The following is an 18,260-nucleotide window of genomic DNA, read 5'->3' on the forward strand; positions in this document are numbered from 1 at the left end:
ATTTCACTGTAAGGGTCTACTACACCTGTTGTATTCAGCATTTCACTGTAAGGTCTACTACACCTGTTGTATTCAGCATTTCACTGTAAGGTCTACAGCTGTTGTATTAAGCATTTCACTGTAAGGTCTACAGCTGTTGTATTCAGCATTTCACTGTAAGGTCTACAGCTGTTGTATTCAGCATTTCACTGTAAGGTCTACAGCTGTTGTATTCAGCATTTCACTGTAAGGTCTACAGCTGTTGTATTCAGCATTTCACTGTAAGGTCTACAGCTGTTGTATTCAGCATTTCACTGTAAGGTCTACAGCTGTTGTATTCAGCATTTCACTGTAAGGTCTACAGCTGTTGTATTCAGCATTTCACTGTAAGGTCTACAGCTGTTGTATTAAGCATTTCACTGTAAGGTCTACAGCTGTTGTATTCAGCATTTCACTGTAAGGTCTACAGCTGTTGTATTCAGCATTTCACTGTAAGGTCTACAGCTGTTGTATTCAGCATTTCACTGTAAGGTCTACAGCTGTTGTATTCAGCATTTCACTGTAAGGTCTACAGCTGTTGTATTCAGCATTTCACTGTAAGGTCTACAGCTGTTGTATTCAGCATTTCACTGTAAGGTCTACAGCTGTTGTATTCAGCATTTCACTGTAAGGTCTACAGCTGTTGTATTAAGCATTTCACTGTAAGGTCTACAGCTGTTGTATTAAGCATTTCACTGTAAGGTCTACAGCTGTTGTATTAAGCATTTCACTGTAAGGTCTACAGCTGTTGTATTCGGCACATGTGACAAATACAATTTGATTTGATATTTTTTTAATTCACAAATTGATTTTCTTAACCAATCACATCAGATCCTTTCAGATGAGCTCTTTTTTTCCAGAGCTGATCTGATTGGTCAAAAGACCCAATTAATGAATACAAGGGCTGCCTGTGTAAAAAACGCAGTCAATTGTGATATTCAGGATCTACAGGAAAAGCTAGTGTTTTATAATCACATTACTAGATTATTGCTACAACTCTGTTAACCACTTTAACAGATTGAAATGATGAGGAAATCAGCCAGAGGTCAGAGGTCAGAGACCTACCGTCTCGTGGAACACCTCCAGGACTTTGATAGCAGCTGTTTTGCTGGAAGAGTCTACAACGTCCACTGACTTGATGTACGCCGCGTCATAGAAATTTATCATCTCCTTGGAGATCTGGAACAAACGGAGATAGCAGAGTTTGGTAGAGTCCATGTGTGTGTTTGTGTGTGTGTGTGTGTGTGTGTGTGTCTTACTGTCTCACGGTTACTAAATCCCCAGATGCCAGCAGCCACCTCACAGGCGAAGAGGCACACCAACAGGAAGAAGAACTGAAAGAGAAAGACAAAAGAGAGATTAATTTGTCAAGCTTTTTTAAAATGGGTAATCTCAGGGCTTTACTTTACTGAAGGCCAAAACTTTGATCGTCCACAAAAATGATTGGTCCCAGAGAGAGAGAGAGAGAGAGAGTACAGGCTCAGTGAGCACAGCCTTGCCATTGAGAAGGGTAGACACAGGAAAACCCTGGCTCCCTGTAGAGGAAAGGCTGTGCAACCACTGCACAACAGCAGAACCTGAGACAGAGCTGCATTTCCATTGCTGATTTAAATGTTATATTGTAAATATCCAAAATAAGCTTTGGCAATATGTACATTGTTACGTCATCCCAATAAAGTGAATTGAATTGAATTGAGAGAGAGAGCTGTAGGGCTGTGCTACTGAGAGAGAGAGAGAGAGAGAGCTGTAGGGCTGTGCTACTGAGAGAGAGAGAGAGAGAGAGCTGTAGGGCTGTGATACTGAGAGAGAGAGCTGTAGGGCCGTGCTACTGAGAGAGAGAACTGTAGGGCTGTGCTACTGAGAGAGAGAACTGTGCTACTGAGAGAGAGAGAGCTGTAGGGCTGTGCTACTGAGAGAGAGAGCTGTAGGGCTGTGCTACTGAGAGAGAGAGCTGTAGGGCTGTGCTACTGAGAGAGAGAGAGAGCTGTAGGGCTGTGTTACTGAGAGAGAGAGCTGTACGGCTGTGCTACTGAGAGAGAGAGAGCTGTAGGGCTGTGCTACTGAGAGAGAGAGCTGTACGGCTGTGCTACTGAGAGAGAGAACTGTAGGGCTGTGCTACTGAGAGAGAGAACTGTAGGGCTGTGCTACTGAGAAAGAGAGCTGTAGGGCTGTGCTACTGAGAGAGAGAGAGCTGTAGGGCTGTGTTACTGAGAGAGAGAGCTGTAGGGCTGTGCTACTGAGAGAGAGAGCTGTAGGGCTGTGCTACTTAGAGAGAGAGCTGTAGGGCTGTGCTACTGAGAGAGAGAACTGTAGGGCTGTGCTACTGAGAGAGAGAGCTGTAGGGCTGTGCTACTGAGAGAGAGAGAACTGTAGGGCTGTGCTACTGAGAAAGAGAGCTGTAGGGCTGTGCTACTGAGAGAGAGAGCTGTAGGACTGTGCTACTGAGAGAGAGAGAGCTGTAGGGCTGTGCTACTGAGAGAGAGAGCTGTAGGGCTGTGCTACTGAGAGAGAGAACTGTAGGGCTGTGCTACTGAGAGAGAGAGCTGTAGGGCTGTGCTACTGAGAGAGAGAGCTGTAGGGCTGTGCTACTGAGAGAGAGAACTGTAGGGCTGTGCTACTGAGAGAGCGAGCTGTAGGGCTGTGCTACTGAGAGAGAGAGCTGTAGCGCTGTGCTACTGAGAGAGAGAGCTGTAGGGCTGTGCTACTGAGAGAGAGAACTGCAGGGCTGTGCTACTGAGAGAGAGAACTGTGCTACTGAGAGAGAGAACTGTAGGGCTGTGCTACTGAGAGAGAGAACTGTGCTACTGAGAGAGAGAGCTGTAGGGCTGTGTTACTCTCCCATGTTTAGAGGTCTGTTAATATTGCTGTCCATCCAGGGACACTGCACTGTGGCTGACCCTGTGCATCTCTCCGTGTATGTATATCTGGATGTGTTAATTAATGCAGAAAAAAAACACATTTATTTTCTAACCAATAGATAATAAAATATATATTCTATTCCTGAGAGAGAGCGCCGTTGGGCCGAGCTACACTCCAATGTTCAGAGGCGTGCCCTGAAAGACAAGCGGTGTTGTCCTGCTGCCCTCTAGTGGTCACTCACTCACCGTTCCAAGGAGGCACTGAGATTCCTGGATGGCACCATAGCAACCAAGGAACCCTACAATCATCATCACAGCTCCCACAGCAATCAGGATGTACACGCCTAGAGAAAAAGACACAACTCCATTGGTCCCACAGGGGAAAAAACATTCACTACTTACGTTCATCTACACTTACATTCATCTTACATCATCCTGCCGTCATTTAGACATTTTCTTTTTAGGACATCCAGGGTTACGAATACAATACAAAACAATTTGACATAAACAGTTCGATTCATGAATGTTATGAAACAAATGTCAAGAAACAAATAAGGTCCTCCAAGCAAAAACATGATTAAAAAATATATAATCTAATGAAGTAAAATGTTATTGGTCGCAGACACATACTGTATTTAGCAGATGGTATTGCGGTTGTAGCGAAATGCTTGTGTTCCTAGTTTTTATTTATTTTTTATTTATTTATGTTTTGTTTATTTCATGTGTAACTGTGTTGTTGTATGCTTTATTTATTTATTTTATTTCACCTTTATTTAACCAGGTAGGCTAGTTGAGAACAAGTTCTCATTTACAACTGTAACCTGGCCAAGAATAAAGCAAAGCAGTTCGACACATACATTGACTGTATGTTTGTTTTACTCCATGTGTAACTCTGTGTTGTTGTATTGTGTCGCACTGCTTTGCTTTATCTTGGCCAGGTTACAGTTGTAAATGAGAACTTGTTCTCAACTAGCCTACCTGGTTAAATAAAGGTGTTCTCAACTTGCCTACCTGGTTAAATAAAGGTGAAATAAAATAAATAAATAAAGCATACAACAACACAGTTACACATGAAATAAACAAAACATACAGTCAATAATACAGTATAAAAATAAGTCTATATACAATGTGAGCAAATAAGGTGAGATAAGGGAGGTAAAGGCAAAAAAAAGGCCATGGTGGCGAAGTAAATACAATAGCAAGTAAAACACTGGAATGGTAGATTTGCAGTGGAAGAATGTGCAAAGTAGAGATAGAAATAATGGGGTGCAAAGGAGCAAAATAAATAAATACAGTAGGGGAAGAGGTAGTTGTTTGGGCTAAATTATAGATGGGCTATGTACAGGTGCTGACTACGGTTTCCAACTGCACATGAGGACAAAGACTGTACTTTTTGGAGAAATGTCCTCTGGACTGATGAAACAAAAATAGAACTGTTTGGCCATAATGACCATCATTACATTTGGAGGAAAAAGGGGGAGGCTTGCAAGCCAAAGAACACCATTCCAACCGTGAAGCACGGGGGTGGCAGCATCATGTTGTGGGGGAGCTTTGCTGCAGGAGGGACTGGTGCATTTCACAAAATAGATGGCATCATGAGTCAGGAAAATTATGTGGATATGTAGAAGCAACATCTCAAGACATCAGTCAGGAAGTTAAAGCTTGGTTGCAAACGGGTCTTCCAAATGGACAATGACCCCAAGCATACTTCCAAATGGGTCTTCCAAAGTTGTGGCAAAATGGCCCTGACCTCAATCCTGTAGAAAATTTGTGGGCAGAACTGAAAAAGCGTGTGCGAGCAAGGAGGCCTACAAACCTGACTCAGTTACACCAGCTCTGTCAGGAGGAATGGGCCAAAATTCACCCAACTTATTGTGGGAAGCTTGTGGAAGGCTACCCGAAACATTTGACCCAAGTTTAAACTATTTAAAGGCAATGCTACCAAATACTGATTGAGTGTATGTAAACTTCTGACCCACTGGGAATATGATGAAAGAAATAAAAGCTGAAATAAATCACTCTCTACTATTATTCTGACATTTCACATTCTTAAAATAAAGTGGTGATCCTAGCTGACGTAAAACAGGGCATTTTTACGAGGATTAAATGTCAGGAATTGTGAAAAAAAACGGAGTTTAAATGTATTGGGCTAAGGTGTATGTAAACTTCTGACTTCAACTGTATATACATATATAAACTCCGAAACGCCCCTTTTCAGGACCCTGTCTTTCAAAGATAATTTGTCAAATCCAAATAACTTCACAGATCTTCATTGGGTTTAAACACTGTTCATTGAACCATAAACAATGAATGAACATGCACCTGTGGAACGGTCGTTAAGACACTAACAGTTTACAGACGGTAGGCAATTAAGGTCACAGTTCTGAAAACTTAGGACACTAAAGAGGCCTTTCTACTGACTCTGAAAAACACCAGAAGAAAGATGCCCAGGTTCCCTGCTCATCTGCGTGAGCGTGCTTTAGGCATGCTGCAAGGAGGCATGAGGACTGCAGATGTGGCCAGGGCAATAAATTGCAATGTCCGTACAGTGATACGCCTAAGACAGCGCTACAGGGAGAAAGGTTGGACAGCTGATCGTCCTCACAGTGGCAGACCACATGTAACAACACCTGCACAGGATCGGTACATCCAAACATCACACCTGCGGGACAGGTACAGGATGGCAACAACAACTGCCCGAGTTACACCAGGAACGCGCAATCTCTACATCAGTTCTCAATCTGTCCGCAATAGCAGAGAGTCTGGACTGAGGGCTTGTAGGCCTGTTGTAGGCAGGTCCTTACCAGACATCACTGGCAACAGCGTCACCTATGGGCACAAACCCACCGTTGCTGGACTAGACAGGACTGGCAAAAAGTTATCTTCACTGACGAGTCAGGGGTGATGGTCGGATTCACGTTTATAGTGGAAGGAATTACACTATAAAGGAGTTACACCGAGGCCTGTACTCTGGAGCAGGATCAATTTGGAGGTGGAGGCTCCGTCATGGTCTGGGGCGGTGTGTCACAGCATCATCGGACAGAGCTGGTTGTCATTGCAGGTAATCTCAATGCTGTGCATTACAGGGAAGAGATCCTCCGCCCTCATGTGGTACCCTTCCTGCAGGCTCATCTTGACATGACCCTCCAGCATGACAATGCCACCAGCCATACTGCTTGTTCTGTGCGTGATTTCCTGCAAGACAGGAATGTCAGTGTTCTGCCATGGCCAGTGAAGAGCCTGGATCTCAATCCCATTGAGCACGTCCGGGACCTGTTGGATCGGAGGGGAAGGGCTAGGGCAATTCCCCCAGAAATGTCCAGGAAATTGCAGGTGCCTTGGTGGAAGAGTGGGTTAACATCTTACAGCAAGAACTGGCAAATTTGGTGCAGCCCATGAGGAGGAGATGCACTGCAGTACAAAATGCAGCTGGTGGCCACACCAGATACTGACGGTTACTTTTGACTTTAACCCCCACTTTGTTCAGGGACACATTATTCCATTTCTGTTAGTCACATGTCTGTGGAACTTTTTCAGTTTATGTCTCAGTTGTTGAATCTTGTTATTTTCATACAAATATTTACACATGTTAAGTTTGCTGAAAATAAACGCAGTTGACAGTGAGACTACGTTTCTTTTTTTGTTGCGTTTAAACTACACAGTGCCAAAGTATTCAGACTCCTTAACTTTTTTCACATTTTGTTACATTACAGTCTAATTCTAAAATGGATTAAATAGTTTTTTCCCCTCATCAATCTACACACAATAACCCATAATGACATCAAAATACCCCATAATGACATCACAATAACCCATAATGACATCACAATAACCCATAATGACGAAGCAAAAACTGGTTTAGAAATGTTTGCTACTTCGTAAAGTAAAAATCTAATATACCCAATTACATAAGTATACAGACACTTTATTCAGTACTTTGTTGAAGCTCCTTTTGGCAGCGATTACAGCCTTGATTCTTCTTGGTACACCTGTATTTGGGGAGTTTCTCACATTCTTCTCTGCAGATCCTCTGTCAAGCTCTGTCAGGTTGGATGGGGAGCGTTGCTGCACAGTTATTTTCAGGTCTCTCCAGAGATGTTCGATCGGGTTCAAGTCCGGGCTCTGGCTGGGCCACTCAAGGACATTCAGAGACTTGTCCCGAAGCCACTCATGCGTTGTCTTGGCTGTGTGCTTAGGGTCGTTGTCCTGTTGGAAGGTGAACCTTTGCCCCAGTCTGAGGTCCTGAGCGCTCTGGGGTAGGTTTTCATCGAGGATCTTTCTGTACTTTGCTCCGCTCATCTTTCCCTCGATCCTGACTAGTCTCCCAGTCCCTGCCGCTGGTTCTCCCATTTCCACAAAGGAACTCTAGAGCTCTGTCAGAGTGTCCATCAGGTTCTCCCTGATCAAGGCTCTTCTCCCCTGATTGCTCAGTTTGGAGGGGCGGCCAGCTCTAGGAAGATTCTTGGTGGTTCCAAACTTCTCCATGTAACAGTGATGCCACTGTGTTCTTGGGGAACTTCAATGCTGCAGACATTTTTTGGTAGCCTTCCCCAGATCTGTTCATCGACACAATCCATTCTCGGAGCTCTACGGACAATTCCTTCTACCTCATGGCTTGGTTTCTGCTTTGACATGCACTGTCAGCTGTGGGACCTTAATAAATAGACAGGTGTGTGCCTTTCCAAATCATCTCCAATCAATTGAATTTACAAAAGGTGGACTCCAATCAAGTTGTAGAAACATCTCAAGGATGATCAATGGAAACAGGATGCACCTGAGCTCAATTTAGAGTCTCATAGCAAAGGGTCTGAATACTTACGTGAATAAGGTATTGCTATTTGTAATAAAACTTCAAAACTGTTTTCACTTTGTCATTATGGGGTATTGTGATGTCATTATGGGGTATTGTGATGTCATTATGGGGTATTGTGATGTCATTATGGGGTATTATTGCTGTGTATTATTGCTGAGGATTGTTGTTATTTAATCCATTTTAGAATAAGGCTGTAACGTAACAAAATGGGGAAAAAGTGAAGGGGTCTGAAAACCTTCCGAGGGCACTGTATATGTGTGATGTGATGCATAGATATTATGAACAGTGTGTAGATAGAATATGTAGTATATATGTAGAATACATGGATGTAATAGTATGGTTGCCTTGACTAGAATACAGTACTTACATATAAAGTGGATAAAACAGTATGTAAACATTATTAAAGTGACCAGTGTTCCATTATTAAAGTGACTAGTGTTCCATTATTAAAGTGACCAGTGTTCCATTATTAAAGTGACCAATGTTCCATTATTAAAGTGACCAGTGTTCCATTATTAAAGTGACCAGTGTTCCATTATTAAAGTGACCAGTGTTCCATTATTAAAGTGACCAGTGTTCCATTATTAAAGTGACCAGTGTTCCATTATTAAAGTGACCAGTGTTCCATTATTAAAGTGACCAGTGTTCCATTATTAAAGTGACCAGTGTTCCATTATTAAAGTGACCAGTGTTCCATTATTAAAGTGACCAGTGTTCCATTATTAAAGTGACCAGTGTTCCATTATTAAAGGGACCAGTGATTCCATTATTAAAGTGACCAGTGTTCCAATAATAAAGGGACCAGTGATTCCATTATTAAAGTGACCATGTTCCATTATTAAAGGGACCAATGATTCCATGTCTATAGGGCAGCAGCCTCTAAGGTTCAGTGCTGAGTATCCAGATGGTATCTGGTTAGTGACAGTGACTAAACTCTGGGAAATTCCCTTTAATTGGGACTTTGTCTGCAGTCCAGCGTGCTGCTCTATAAGCACATTGGAATGCATCTTGGTTTATGTGGGAAACACCAGCAGGTGGCAGTATGATTAGTCAGTATGATAACCCCATACAGAAACAAACTATTGAAATGGAATTCTTTGTCTTTTTCCAGGTTGCTTCCCTGTCCAGCGATATGACATGTGAGATGAAGAGGGCATCCCGTAACATCCTGTTACTGGGACAGGATGACTTACCAGATCCATCCGGACTGAGAGGGAGGAGGGAGAGCACAAGCATGCACGCACACACACACACACATTACACACACACAAACATTACACACACACACAAACATTACACACACATTACACACACACACACATTACACACACACACACACACACACACACACACACACACACACACACACACACACACACACACACACACAAACACTCATAAACACACACACTGACAGCGACGTAGACCGAGCCAGGAAATTCCCCCCTCCCCTCTCCACACAAACGAAAATATACCACTTCTCCTTCCCGAGAAAACTGAAAGCCCTTCCCAGGCATCTCGGTATTCCCGTTCAAACCGGAAATGTTTAAATCTTATAATAGCCCAATAACAGAAAAAATCGTCCTCTATAGTTCAGTTAGTAGAACATGGTTCTCTGTAGTTCAGTTAGTAGAACATGGTCCTCTGTAGTTCAGTTAGTAGAACATGGTCCTCTGTAGACAGTAGAACCTGGTCCTCTGTAGTTCAGTTAGTACAACATGGTTCTCTGTAGTTCAGTTAGTAGAACATGGTCCTCTGTAGTTCAGTTAGTAGAACATGGTCCTCTGTAGTTCACTTAGTAGAACATGGTCCTCTGTAGTTCAGTTAGTAGAACATCGTCCTCTGTAGTTAGTAGAACATGGTCCTCTGTAGTTCAGTTCGTAGAACATGGTCCTCTGTAGTTCAGTTAGTAGAGCATGGTCCTCTGTAGTTCAGTTAGTAGAACATGGTCCTCTGTAGTTCAGTTAGTAGAACATGGTCCTCTGTAGTACAGTTAGTAGAACATGGTCCTCTGTAGTTCAGTTAGTAGAACATGGTCCTTTGTAGTTCAGTTAGTAGAACATGGTTCTCTGTAGTTCAGTTAGTAGAAGATGGTCCTCTGTAGTTCAATTAGTAGAACATTGTCCTCTGTAGACAGTAGAACCTGGTCCTCTGTAGTTCAGTTAATACAACATGGTTCTCTGTAGTTCAGTTAGTAGAACATGGTCCTCTGTAGTTCAATTAGTAGAACATTGTCCTCTGTAGACAGTAGAACCTGGTCCTCTGTAGTTCAGTTAGTAGAACATGGTCCTCTGTAGTTCAGTTAGTAGAACATGGTCCTCTGTAGTTCACTTAGTAGAACCTGGTTGTCATGTATTGTCATGTTATGTCTTGTTCCTGTTCTTTCTCTTCACTTCGTTTCCCCCTGCTGGTCGTATTAGGTTACCTTCTCTCCCTTTCCTTCCCCCAGCTGTTCCTCATCTCCTCTAACTACCTCATTTACTCTCTCCCACCTGTTCCCTTTTTTCCCTCTGATTAGGTCTCTATTTCTCTCTCTGTTTCTGCTTCTGTCTTTGTCAGATTCTCGTTTGCTTCACCCTTGTCCCGTCCTGTCGTAATCTGCCTCTTCATCAGATGCTACGTGTGATCAGGTACCTCTGTCCTCTACAACGCGTGCCTATCCGGAGAGACCAGCAGTCTGTTGCCGCTAACCCTGCTATTCTCCTCTGCTGCTAGAAGGGGACTCTCCTGTAAAGATCAGAGGACTTTATGATTTATTTGTCGCCCTCTCTGCGGGTTGTCTATTTTGTCAACCGATACAGCTGAAGAGGATTTATGTCTTCCCTGTGTTTGGACATTAAAAGACTGTTTCTGTTAAACCGCTTTTGGGTCCTCACTCACCTGCATAACACTGGTCCTCTGTAGTTCAGTTAGTAGAACATGGTCCTCTGTAGTTCAGTTAGTAGAACGTGGTCCTCTGTAGTTCAGTTAGTAGAACATCGTCCTCTGTAGTTCAGTTAGTAGAACATGGTGCTCTGTAGTTCAGTTAGTAGAGCATGGTCCTCTGTAGTTCAGTTAGTAGAACATGGTCCTCTGTAGTTCAGTTAGTAGAACATGGTCCTCTGTAGTTCAGTTAGTAGAACATGGTCCCCTGTAGTTCAGTTAGTAGAACATGGTCCTCTGTAGTTCAGTTAGTAGAGCATGGTCCTCTGTAGTTCAGTTAGTAGAACATGGTCCTCTGTAGTTCAGTTAGTAGAACCTGGCTTTTATAATGTTCAGATAATGGATGCAATTCCCAGGACCACCCATATGTAATTCAGGCACTCATGCAAGCACGCATACACCCACACACACACAAACATACACACTGTCAGCGACCAGGACCCAGAAAGGAAATACCTCCCTCCCTCTCCCCAGAAACGTCCTCCCTTGGTGCCATCCGAACTTCAACCTCCAAACAGTATGACCTGACTTCCTTCACAGCAACCCGTGAACAACCATGATGACCCCTGTATCTCCCTGCAGGATAACTAACTCGCAGCAGTCAGAGTGTAGCAGGGTAACTAACTCACAGCAATCAGAGTGTAGCAGGATAACTAACTCACAGCAGTCAGAGTGTAGCAGGGTAACTAACTCACACCAGTCAGAGTGTAGCAGGGTAACTAACTCACACCAGTCAGAGTGTAGCAGGGTAACTAACTCACACCAGTCAGAGTGTAGCAGGGTAACTAACTCACACCAGTCAGAATGTAGCAGGGTAACTAACTCACACCAGTCAGAGTGTAGCAGGGTAACTAACTCACACCAGTCAGAGTGTAGCAGGGTAACTAACTCACACCAGTCAGAGTGTAGCAGGGTAACTAACTCACACCAGTCAGAGTGTAGCAGGGTAACTAACTCACACCAGTCAGAGTGTAGCAGGGTAACTAACTCACACCAGTCAGAGTGTAGCAGGGTAACTAACTCACACCAGTCAGAGTGTAGCAGGGTAACTAACTCACACCAGTCAGAGTGTAGCAGGGTAACTAACTCACAGCAGTCAGAGTGTAGCAGGGTAACTAACTCACACCAGTCAGAGTGTAGCAGGGTAACTAACTCACACCAGTCAGAGTGTAGCAGGGTAACTAACTCACACCAGTCAGAGTGTAGCAGGGTAACTAACTCACACCAGTCAGAGTGTAGCAGGGTAACTAACTCACACCAGTCAGAGTGTAGCAGGGTAACTAACTCACACCAGTCAGAGTGTAGCAGGGTAACTAACTCACACCAGTCAGAGTGTAGCAGGGTAACTAACTCACACCAGTCAGAGTGTAGCAGGGTAACTAACTCACACCAGTCAGAATGTAGCAGGGTAACTAACTCACACCAGTCAGAGTGTAGCAGGGTAACTAACTCACACCAGTCAGCAGGGTAACTAACTCACACCAGTCAGAGTGTAGCAGGGTAACTAACTCACACCAGTCAGAGTGTAGCAGGGTAACTAACTCACACAGTCCAGGGTAACTAACTCAGTCAGAATGTAGCAGGGTAACTAACTCACACCAGTCAGAGTGTAGCAGGGTAACTAACTCACACCAGTCAGAGTGTAGCAGGGTAACTAACTCACACCAGTCAGAATGTAGCAGGGTAACTAACTCACACCAGTCAGAATGTAGCAGGGTAACTAACTCACACCAGTCAGAGTGTAGCAGGGTAACTACTCACACCAGTCAGAGTGTAACCCAGGATCTAACTCACACCAGTCAGAGTGTAGCAGGGTAACTAACTCACACCAGTCAGAGTGTAGCAGGGTAACTAACTCACACCAGTCAGAGTGTAGCAGGGTAACTAACTCACACCAGTCAGAGTGTAGCAGGGTAACTAACTCACACCAGTCAGAGTGTAGCAGGGTAACTAACTCACACCAGTCAGAGTGTAGCAGGGTAACTAACTCACACCAGTCAGAGTGTAGCAGGGTAACTAACTCACACCAGTCAGGGTAACTAACTCACACCAGTCAGAGTGTAGCAGGGTAACTAACTCACACCCAGTCAGAGTGTAGCAGGGTAACTAACTCACACCAGTCAGAGTGTAGCAGGGTAACTAACTCACACCAGTCAGAGTGTAGCAGGGTAACTAACTCACACCAGTCAGAGTGTAGCAGGGTAACTAACTCACAGCAGTCAGAGTGTAGCAGGGTAACTAACTCACACCAGTCAGAGTGTAGCAGGATAACTAACTCACAGCAGTCAGAGTGTAGCAGGGTAACTAACTCACACCAGTCAATGTAGCAGGGTAACTAACTCACACCAGTCAGAGTGTAGCAGGGTAACTAACTCACACCAGTCAGAGTGTAGCAGGGTAACTAACTCACACCAGTCAGAATGTAGCAGGATAACTAACTCACACCAGTCAGATGTAGCAGGGTAACTAACTCACACCAGTCAGAATGTAGCAGGGTAACTAACTCACACCAGTCAGAGTGTAGCAGGGTAACTAACTCACACCAGTCAGAGTGTAGCATGGTAACTAACTCACACCAGTCAGAATGTAGCAGGATAACTAACTCACACCAGTCAGAATGTAGCAGGGTAACTAACTCACACCAGTCAGAGTGTAGCAGGGTAACTAACTCACACCAGTCAGAGTGTAGCAGGGTAACTAACTCACACCAGTCAGAGTGTAGCAGGGTAACTAACTCACACCAGTCAGAGTGTAGCAGGGTAACTAACTCACACCAGTCAGAGTGTAGCAGGGTAACTAACTCACACCAGTCAGAGTGTAGCAGGGTAACTAACTCACACCAGTCAGAGTGTAGCAGGGTAACTAACTCACACCAGTCAGAGTGTAGCAGGGTAACTAACTCACCAGTCAGAGTGTAGCAGGGTAACTAACTCACACCAGTCAGAATGTAGCAGGGTAACTAACTCACACCAGTCAGAGTGTAGCAGGGTAACTAACTCACACCAGTCAGAGTGTAGCAGGGTAACTAACTCACACCAGTCAGAGTGTAGCAGGGTAACTAACTCACACCAGTCAGAGTGTAGCAGGGTAACTAACTCACACCAGTCAGAGTGTAGCAGGGTAACTAACTCACACCAGTCAGAGTGTAGCAGGGTACTTACTCACACCAGTCAGAGTGTAGCAGGGTAACTAACTCACAGCAGTCAGAGTGTAGCAGGGTAACTAACTCACACCAGTCAGAATGTAGCAGGGTAACTATGTCACACCAGTCAGAGTGTAGCAGGGTAACTAACTCACACCAGTCAGAGTTTAGCAGGGTAACTAACTCACACCAGTCAGAGTGTAGCAGGGTTAACTCACACCAGTCAGAATGTAGCAGGATAACTAACTCACACCAGTCAGAATGTAGCAGGGTAACTAACTCACAGCAGTCAGAATGTAGCAGGGTAACTAACCCACACCAGTCAGAGTGTAGCAGGGTAACTAACTCACAGCAGTCAGAGTGTAGCAGGGTAACTAACTCACACCAGTCAGAATGTAGCAGGGTAACTAACTCACACCAGTCAGAGTGTAGCAGGGTAACTAACTCACACCAGTCAGAGTGTAGCAGGGTAACTAACTCACACCAGTCAGAGTGTAGCTGGGTAATTAACTCACACCAGTCAGAGTGTAGCAGGGTAACTAACTCACACCAGTCAGAGTGTAGCAGGGTAACTAACTCACACCAGTCAGAATGTAGCAGGGTAACTAACTCACAGCAGTCAGAGTGTAGCAGGGTAACTAACTCACACCAGTCAGAGTGTAGCAGGGTAACTAACTCACACCAGTCAGAGTGTAGCAGGGTAACTAACTCACACCAGTCAGAGTGTAGCAGGGTAACTAACTCACACCAGTCAGAGTGTAGCAGGGTAACTAACTCTGGATAAGAGCGTCTGCTAAATGACTTAAATGTAAATGTAACTCACACCAGTCAGAGTGTAGCAGGGTAACTAACTCACACCAGTCAGAGTGTAGCAGGGTAACTAACTCACACCAGTCAGAGTGTAGCAGGGTAACTAACTCACACCAGTCAGAGTGTAGCAGGGTAACTAACTCACACCAGTCAGAGTGTAGCAGGGTAACTAACTCACACCAGTCAGAGTGTAGCAGGGTAACTAACTCACAGCAGTCAGAGTGTAGCAGGGTAACTAACTCACACCAGTCAGAATGTAGCAGGGTAACTAACTCACACCAGTCAGAGTGTAGCAGGGTAACTAACTCACACCAGTCAGAGTGTAGCAGGGTAACTAACTCACACCAGTCAGAGTGTAGCAGGGTAATTAACTCACACCAGTCAGAATGTAGCAGGATAACTAACTCACACCAGTCAGAGTGTAGCAGGGTAACTAACTCACACCAGTCAGAATGTAGCAGGGTAACTAACTCACACCAGTCAGAGTGTAGCAGGGTAACTAACTCACACCAGTCAGAGTGTAGCAGGGTAACTAACTCACACCAGTCAGAATGTAGCAGGGTAACTAACTCACACCAGTCAGAGTGTAGCAGGGTAACTAACTCACCAGTCAGAGTGTAGCAGGGTAACTAACTCACACCAGTCAGGTGTAGCAGGGTAACTAACTCACACCAGTCAGAGTGTAGCAGGGTAACTAACTCACACCAGTCAGAGTGTAGCAGGGTAACTAACTCACACCAGTCAGAGTGTAGCAGGGTAACTAACTCACACCAGTCAGAGTGTAGCAGGGTAACTAACTCACAGCAGTCAGAGTGTAGCAGGGTAACTAACTCACACCAGTCAGAATGTAGCAGGGTAACTATGTCACACCAGTCAGAGTGTAGCAGGGTAACTAACTCACACCAGTCAGAGTTAGCAGGGTAACTAACTCACACCAGTCAGAGTGTAGCAGGGTAACTAACTCACACCAGTCAGAATGTAGCAGGGTAACTAACTCACACCAGTCAGAATGTAGCAGGGTAACTAACTCACAGCAGTCAGAGTGTAGCAGGGTAACTAACTCACACCAGTCAGAGTGTAGCAGGGTAACTAACTCACAGCAGTCAGAGTGTAGCAGGGTAACTAACTCACACCAGTCAGAATGTAGCAGGGTAACTAACTCACACCAGTCAGAGTGTAGCAGGGTAACTAACTCACACCAGTCAGAGTGTAGCAGGGTAACTAACTCACACCAGTCAGAGTGTAGCAGGGTAATTAACTCACACCAGTCAGAGTGTAGCAGGGTAACTAACTCACACCAGTCAGAGTGTAGCAGGGTAACTAACTCACACCAGTCAGAATGTAGCAGGGTAACTAACTCACAGCAGTCAGAGTGTAGCAGGGTAACTAACTCACACCAGTCAGAGTGTAGCAGGGTAACTAACTCACACCAGTCAGAGTGTAGCAGGGTAACTAACTCACACCAGTCAGAGTGTAGCAGGGTAACTAACTCACACCAGTCAGAGTGTAGCAGGGTAACTAACTCACACCAGTCAGAATGTAGCAGGGTAACTAACTCACAGCAGTCAGAGTGTAGCAGGGTAACTAACTCACACCAGTCAGAGTGTAGCAGGGTAACTAACTCACACCAGTCAGAGTGTAGCAGGGTAACTAACTCACAGCAGTCAGAATGTAGCAGGGTAACTAACCCACACCAGTCAGAGTGTAGCAGGGTAACTAACTCACAGCAGTCAGAGTGTAGCAGGGTAACTAACTCACACCAGTCAGAATGTAGCAGGGTAACTAACTCACACCAGTCAGAGTGTACAGGGTAACTAACTCACACCAGTCAGAGTGTAGCAGGGTAACTAACTCACACCAGTCAGAGTGTAGCAGGGTAACTAACTCACCAGTCAGAGTGTAGCAGGGTAACTAACTCACACCAGTCAGAGTGTAGCAGGGTAACTAACTCACACCAGTCAGAGTGTAGCAGGGTAACTAACTCACACCAGTCAGAGTGTAGCAGGGTAACTAACTCACACCAGTCAGAATGTAGCAGGGTAACTAACTCACAGCAGTCAGAGTGTAGCAGTAACTAACTCACACCAGTCAGAGTGTAGCAGGGTAACTAACTCACACCAGTCAGAGTGTAGCAGGGTAACTAACTCACACCAGTCAGAGTGTAGCAGGGTAACTAACTCACACCAGTCAGAATGTAGCAGGGTAACTAACTCACACCAGTCAGAGTGTAGCAGGGTAACTAACTCACACCAGTCAGAGTGTAGCAGGGTAACTAACTCACACCAGTCAGAGTGTAGCAGGGTAACTAACTAGCAGGGTAACTAACTCACACCAGTCAGAGTGTAGCAGGGTAACTAACTCACACCAGTCAGAGTGTAGCAGGGTAACTAACTCACACCAGTCAGAGTGTAGCAGGGTAACTAACTCACCAGTCAGAGTGTAGCAGGGTAACTAACTCACACCAGTCAGAGTGTAGCAGGGTAACTAACTCACACCAGTCAGAGTGTAGCAGGGTAACTAACTCACACCAGTCAGAATGTAGCAGGGTAACTAACTCACCAGTCAGAGTGTAGCAGGGTAACTAACTCACACCAGTCAGAGTGTAGCAGGGTAACTAACTCACACCAGTCAGAGTGTAGCAGGGTAACTAACTCACACCAGTCAGAATGTAGCAGGGTAACTAACTCACACCAGTCAGAGTGTAGCAGGGTAACTAACTCACACAGTCAGTAGCAGGGTAACTAACTCACACCAGTCAGTAGCAGGGTAACTAACTCACACCAGTCAGAGTGTAGCAGGGTAACTAACTCACACCAGTCAGAGTGTAGCAGGGTAACTAACTCACACCAGTCAGAGTGTAGCAGGGTAACTAACTCACACCAGTCAGAGCAGGGTAACTAACTCACACCAGTCAGAGTGTAACAGGGTAACTAACTCACACCAGTCAGAGTGTAGCAGGGTAACTAACTCACACCAGTCAGAGTGTAGCAGGGTAACTAACTCACCAGTCAGAGTGTAGCAGGGTAACTAACTCACACCAGTCAGAGTGTAGAGGGTAACTAACTCACACCAGTCAGAGTGTAGCAGGGTAACTAACTCACACCAGTCAGAGTGTAGCAGGGTAACTAACTCACACCAGTCAGAGTGTAGCAGGGTAACTAACTCACACCAGTCAGAGTGTAGCAGGGTAACTAACTCACACCAGTCAGAGTGTAGCAGGGTAACTAACTCACACCAGTCAGAGTGTAGCAGGGTAACTAACTCACACCAGTCAGAGTGTAGCAGGGTAACTAACTCACACCAGTCAGAGTGTAGCAGGGTAACTAACTCACAGGGTAACTAACTCACACCAGTCAGAGTGTAGCAGGGTAACTAACTCACACAGTCAGAGTGTAGCAGGGTAACTAACTCACAGCAGTCAGAGTGTAGCAGGGTAACTAACTCACACCAGTCAGAATGTAGCAGGGTAACTAACTCACACCAGTCAGAGTGTAGCAGGGTAACTAACTCACACCAGTCAGAGTGTAGCAGGGTAATTAACTCACACCAGTCAGAATGTAGCAGGATAACTAACTCACCAGTCAGAATGTAGCAGGGTAACTAACTCACAGCAGTCAGAATGTAGCAGGGTAACTAACCCACACCAGTCAGAGTGTAGCAGGGTAACTAACTCACAGCAGTCAGAGTGTAGCAGGGT

The 18,260-nt window shown here is 44.9% G+C and overlaps 1 protein-coding gene across 1 annotated transcript in view; it reads right to left on the reverse strand.

The window, feature by feature from the left end:
* Positions 1-18,260, reverse strand: part of LOC115114999 (CD81 antigen-like) — an 83,842-nt gene that overhangs the window by 36,338 nt on the left and 29,244 nt on the right. Inside the window, exons 3-5 of the mRNA XM_065022241.1 lie at positions 3,123-3,220; positions 1,278-1,352; positions 1,084-1,197 (exon numbers count right to left, since the gene is read on the reverse strand). Of these exons, the coding sequence (XP_064878313.1) occupies positions 1,084-1,197; positions 1,278-1,352; positions 3,123-3,220 (287 nt within the window). The remainder of the gene's footprint in view (positions 1-1,083; positions 1,198-1,277; positions 1,353-3,122; positions 3,221-18,260) is intronic.

The sequence above is a fragment of the Oncorhynchus nerka genome, linkage group LG9a (assembly GCF_034236695.1).
Source record: "Oncorhynchus nerka isolate Pitt River linkage group LG9a, Oner_Uvic_2.0, whole genome shotgun sequence".
Taxonomy (NCBI): Eukaryota; Metazoa; Chordata; class Actinopteri; order Salmoniformes; family Salmonidae; genus Oncorhynchus; species Oncorhynchus nerka.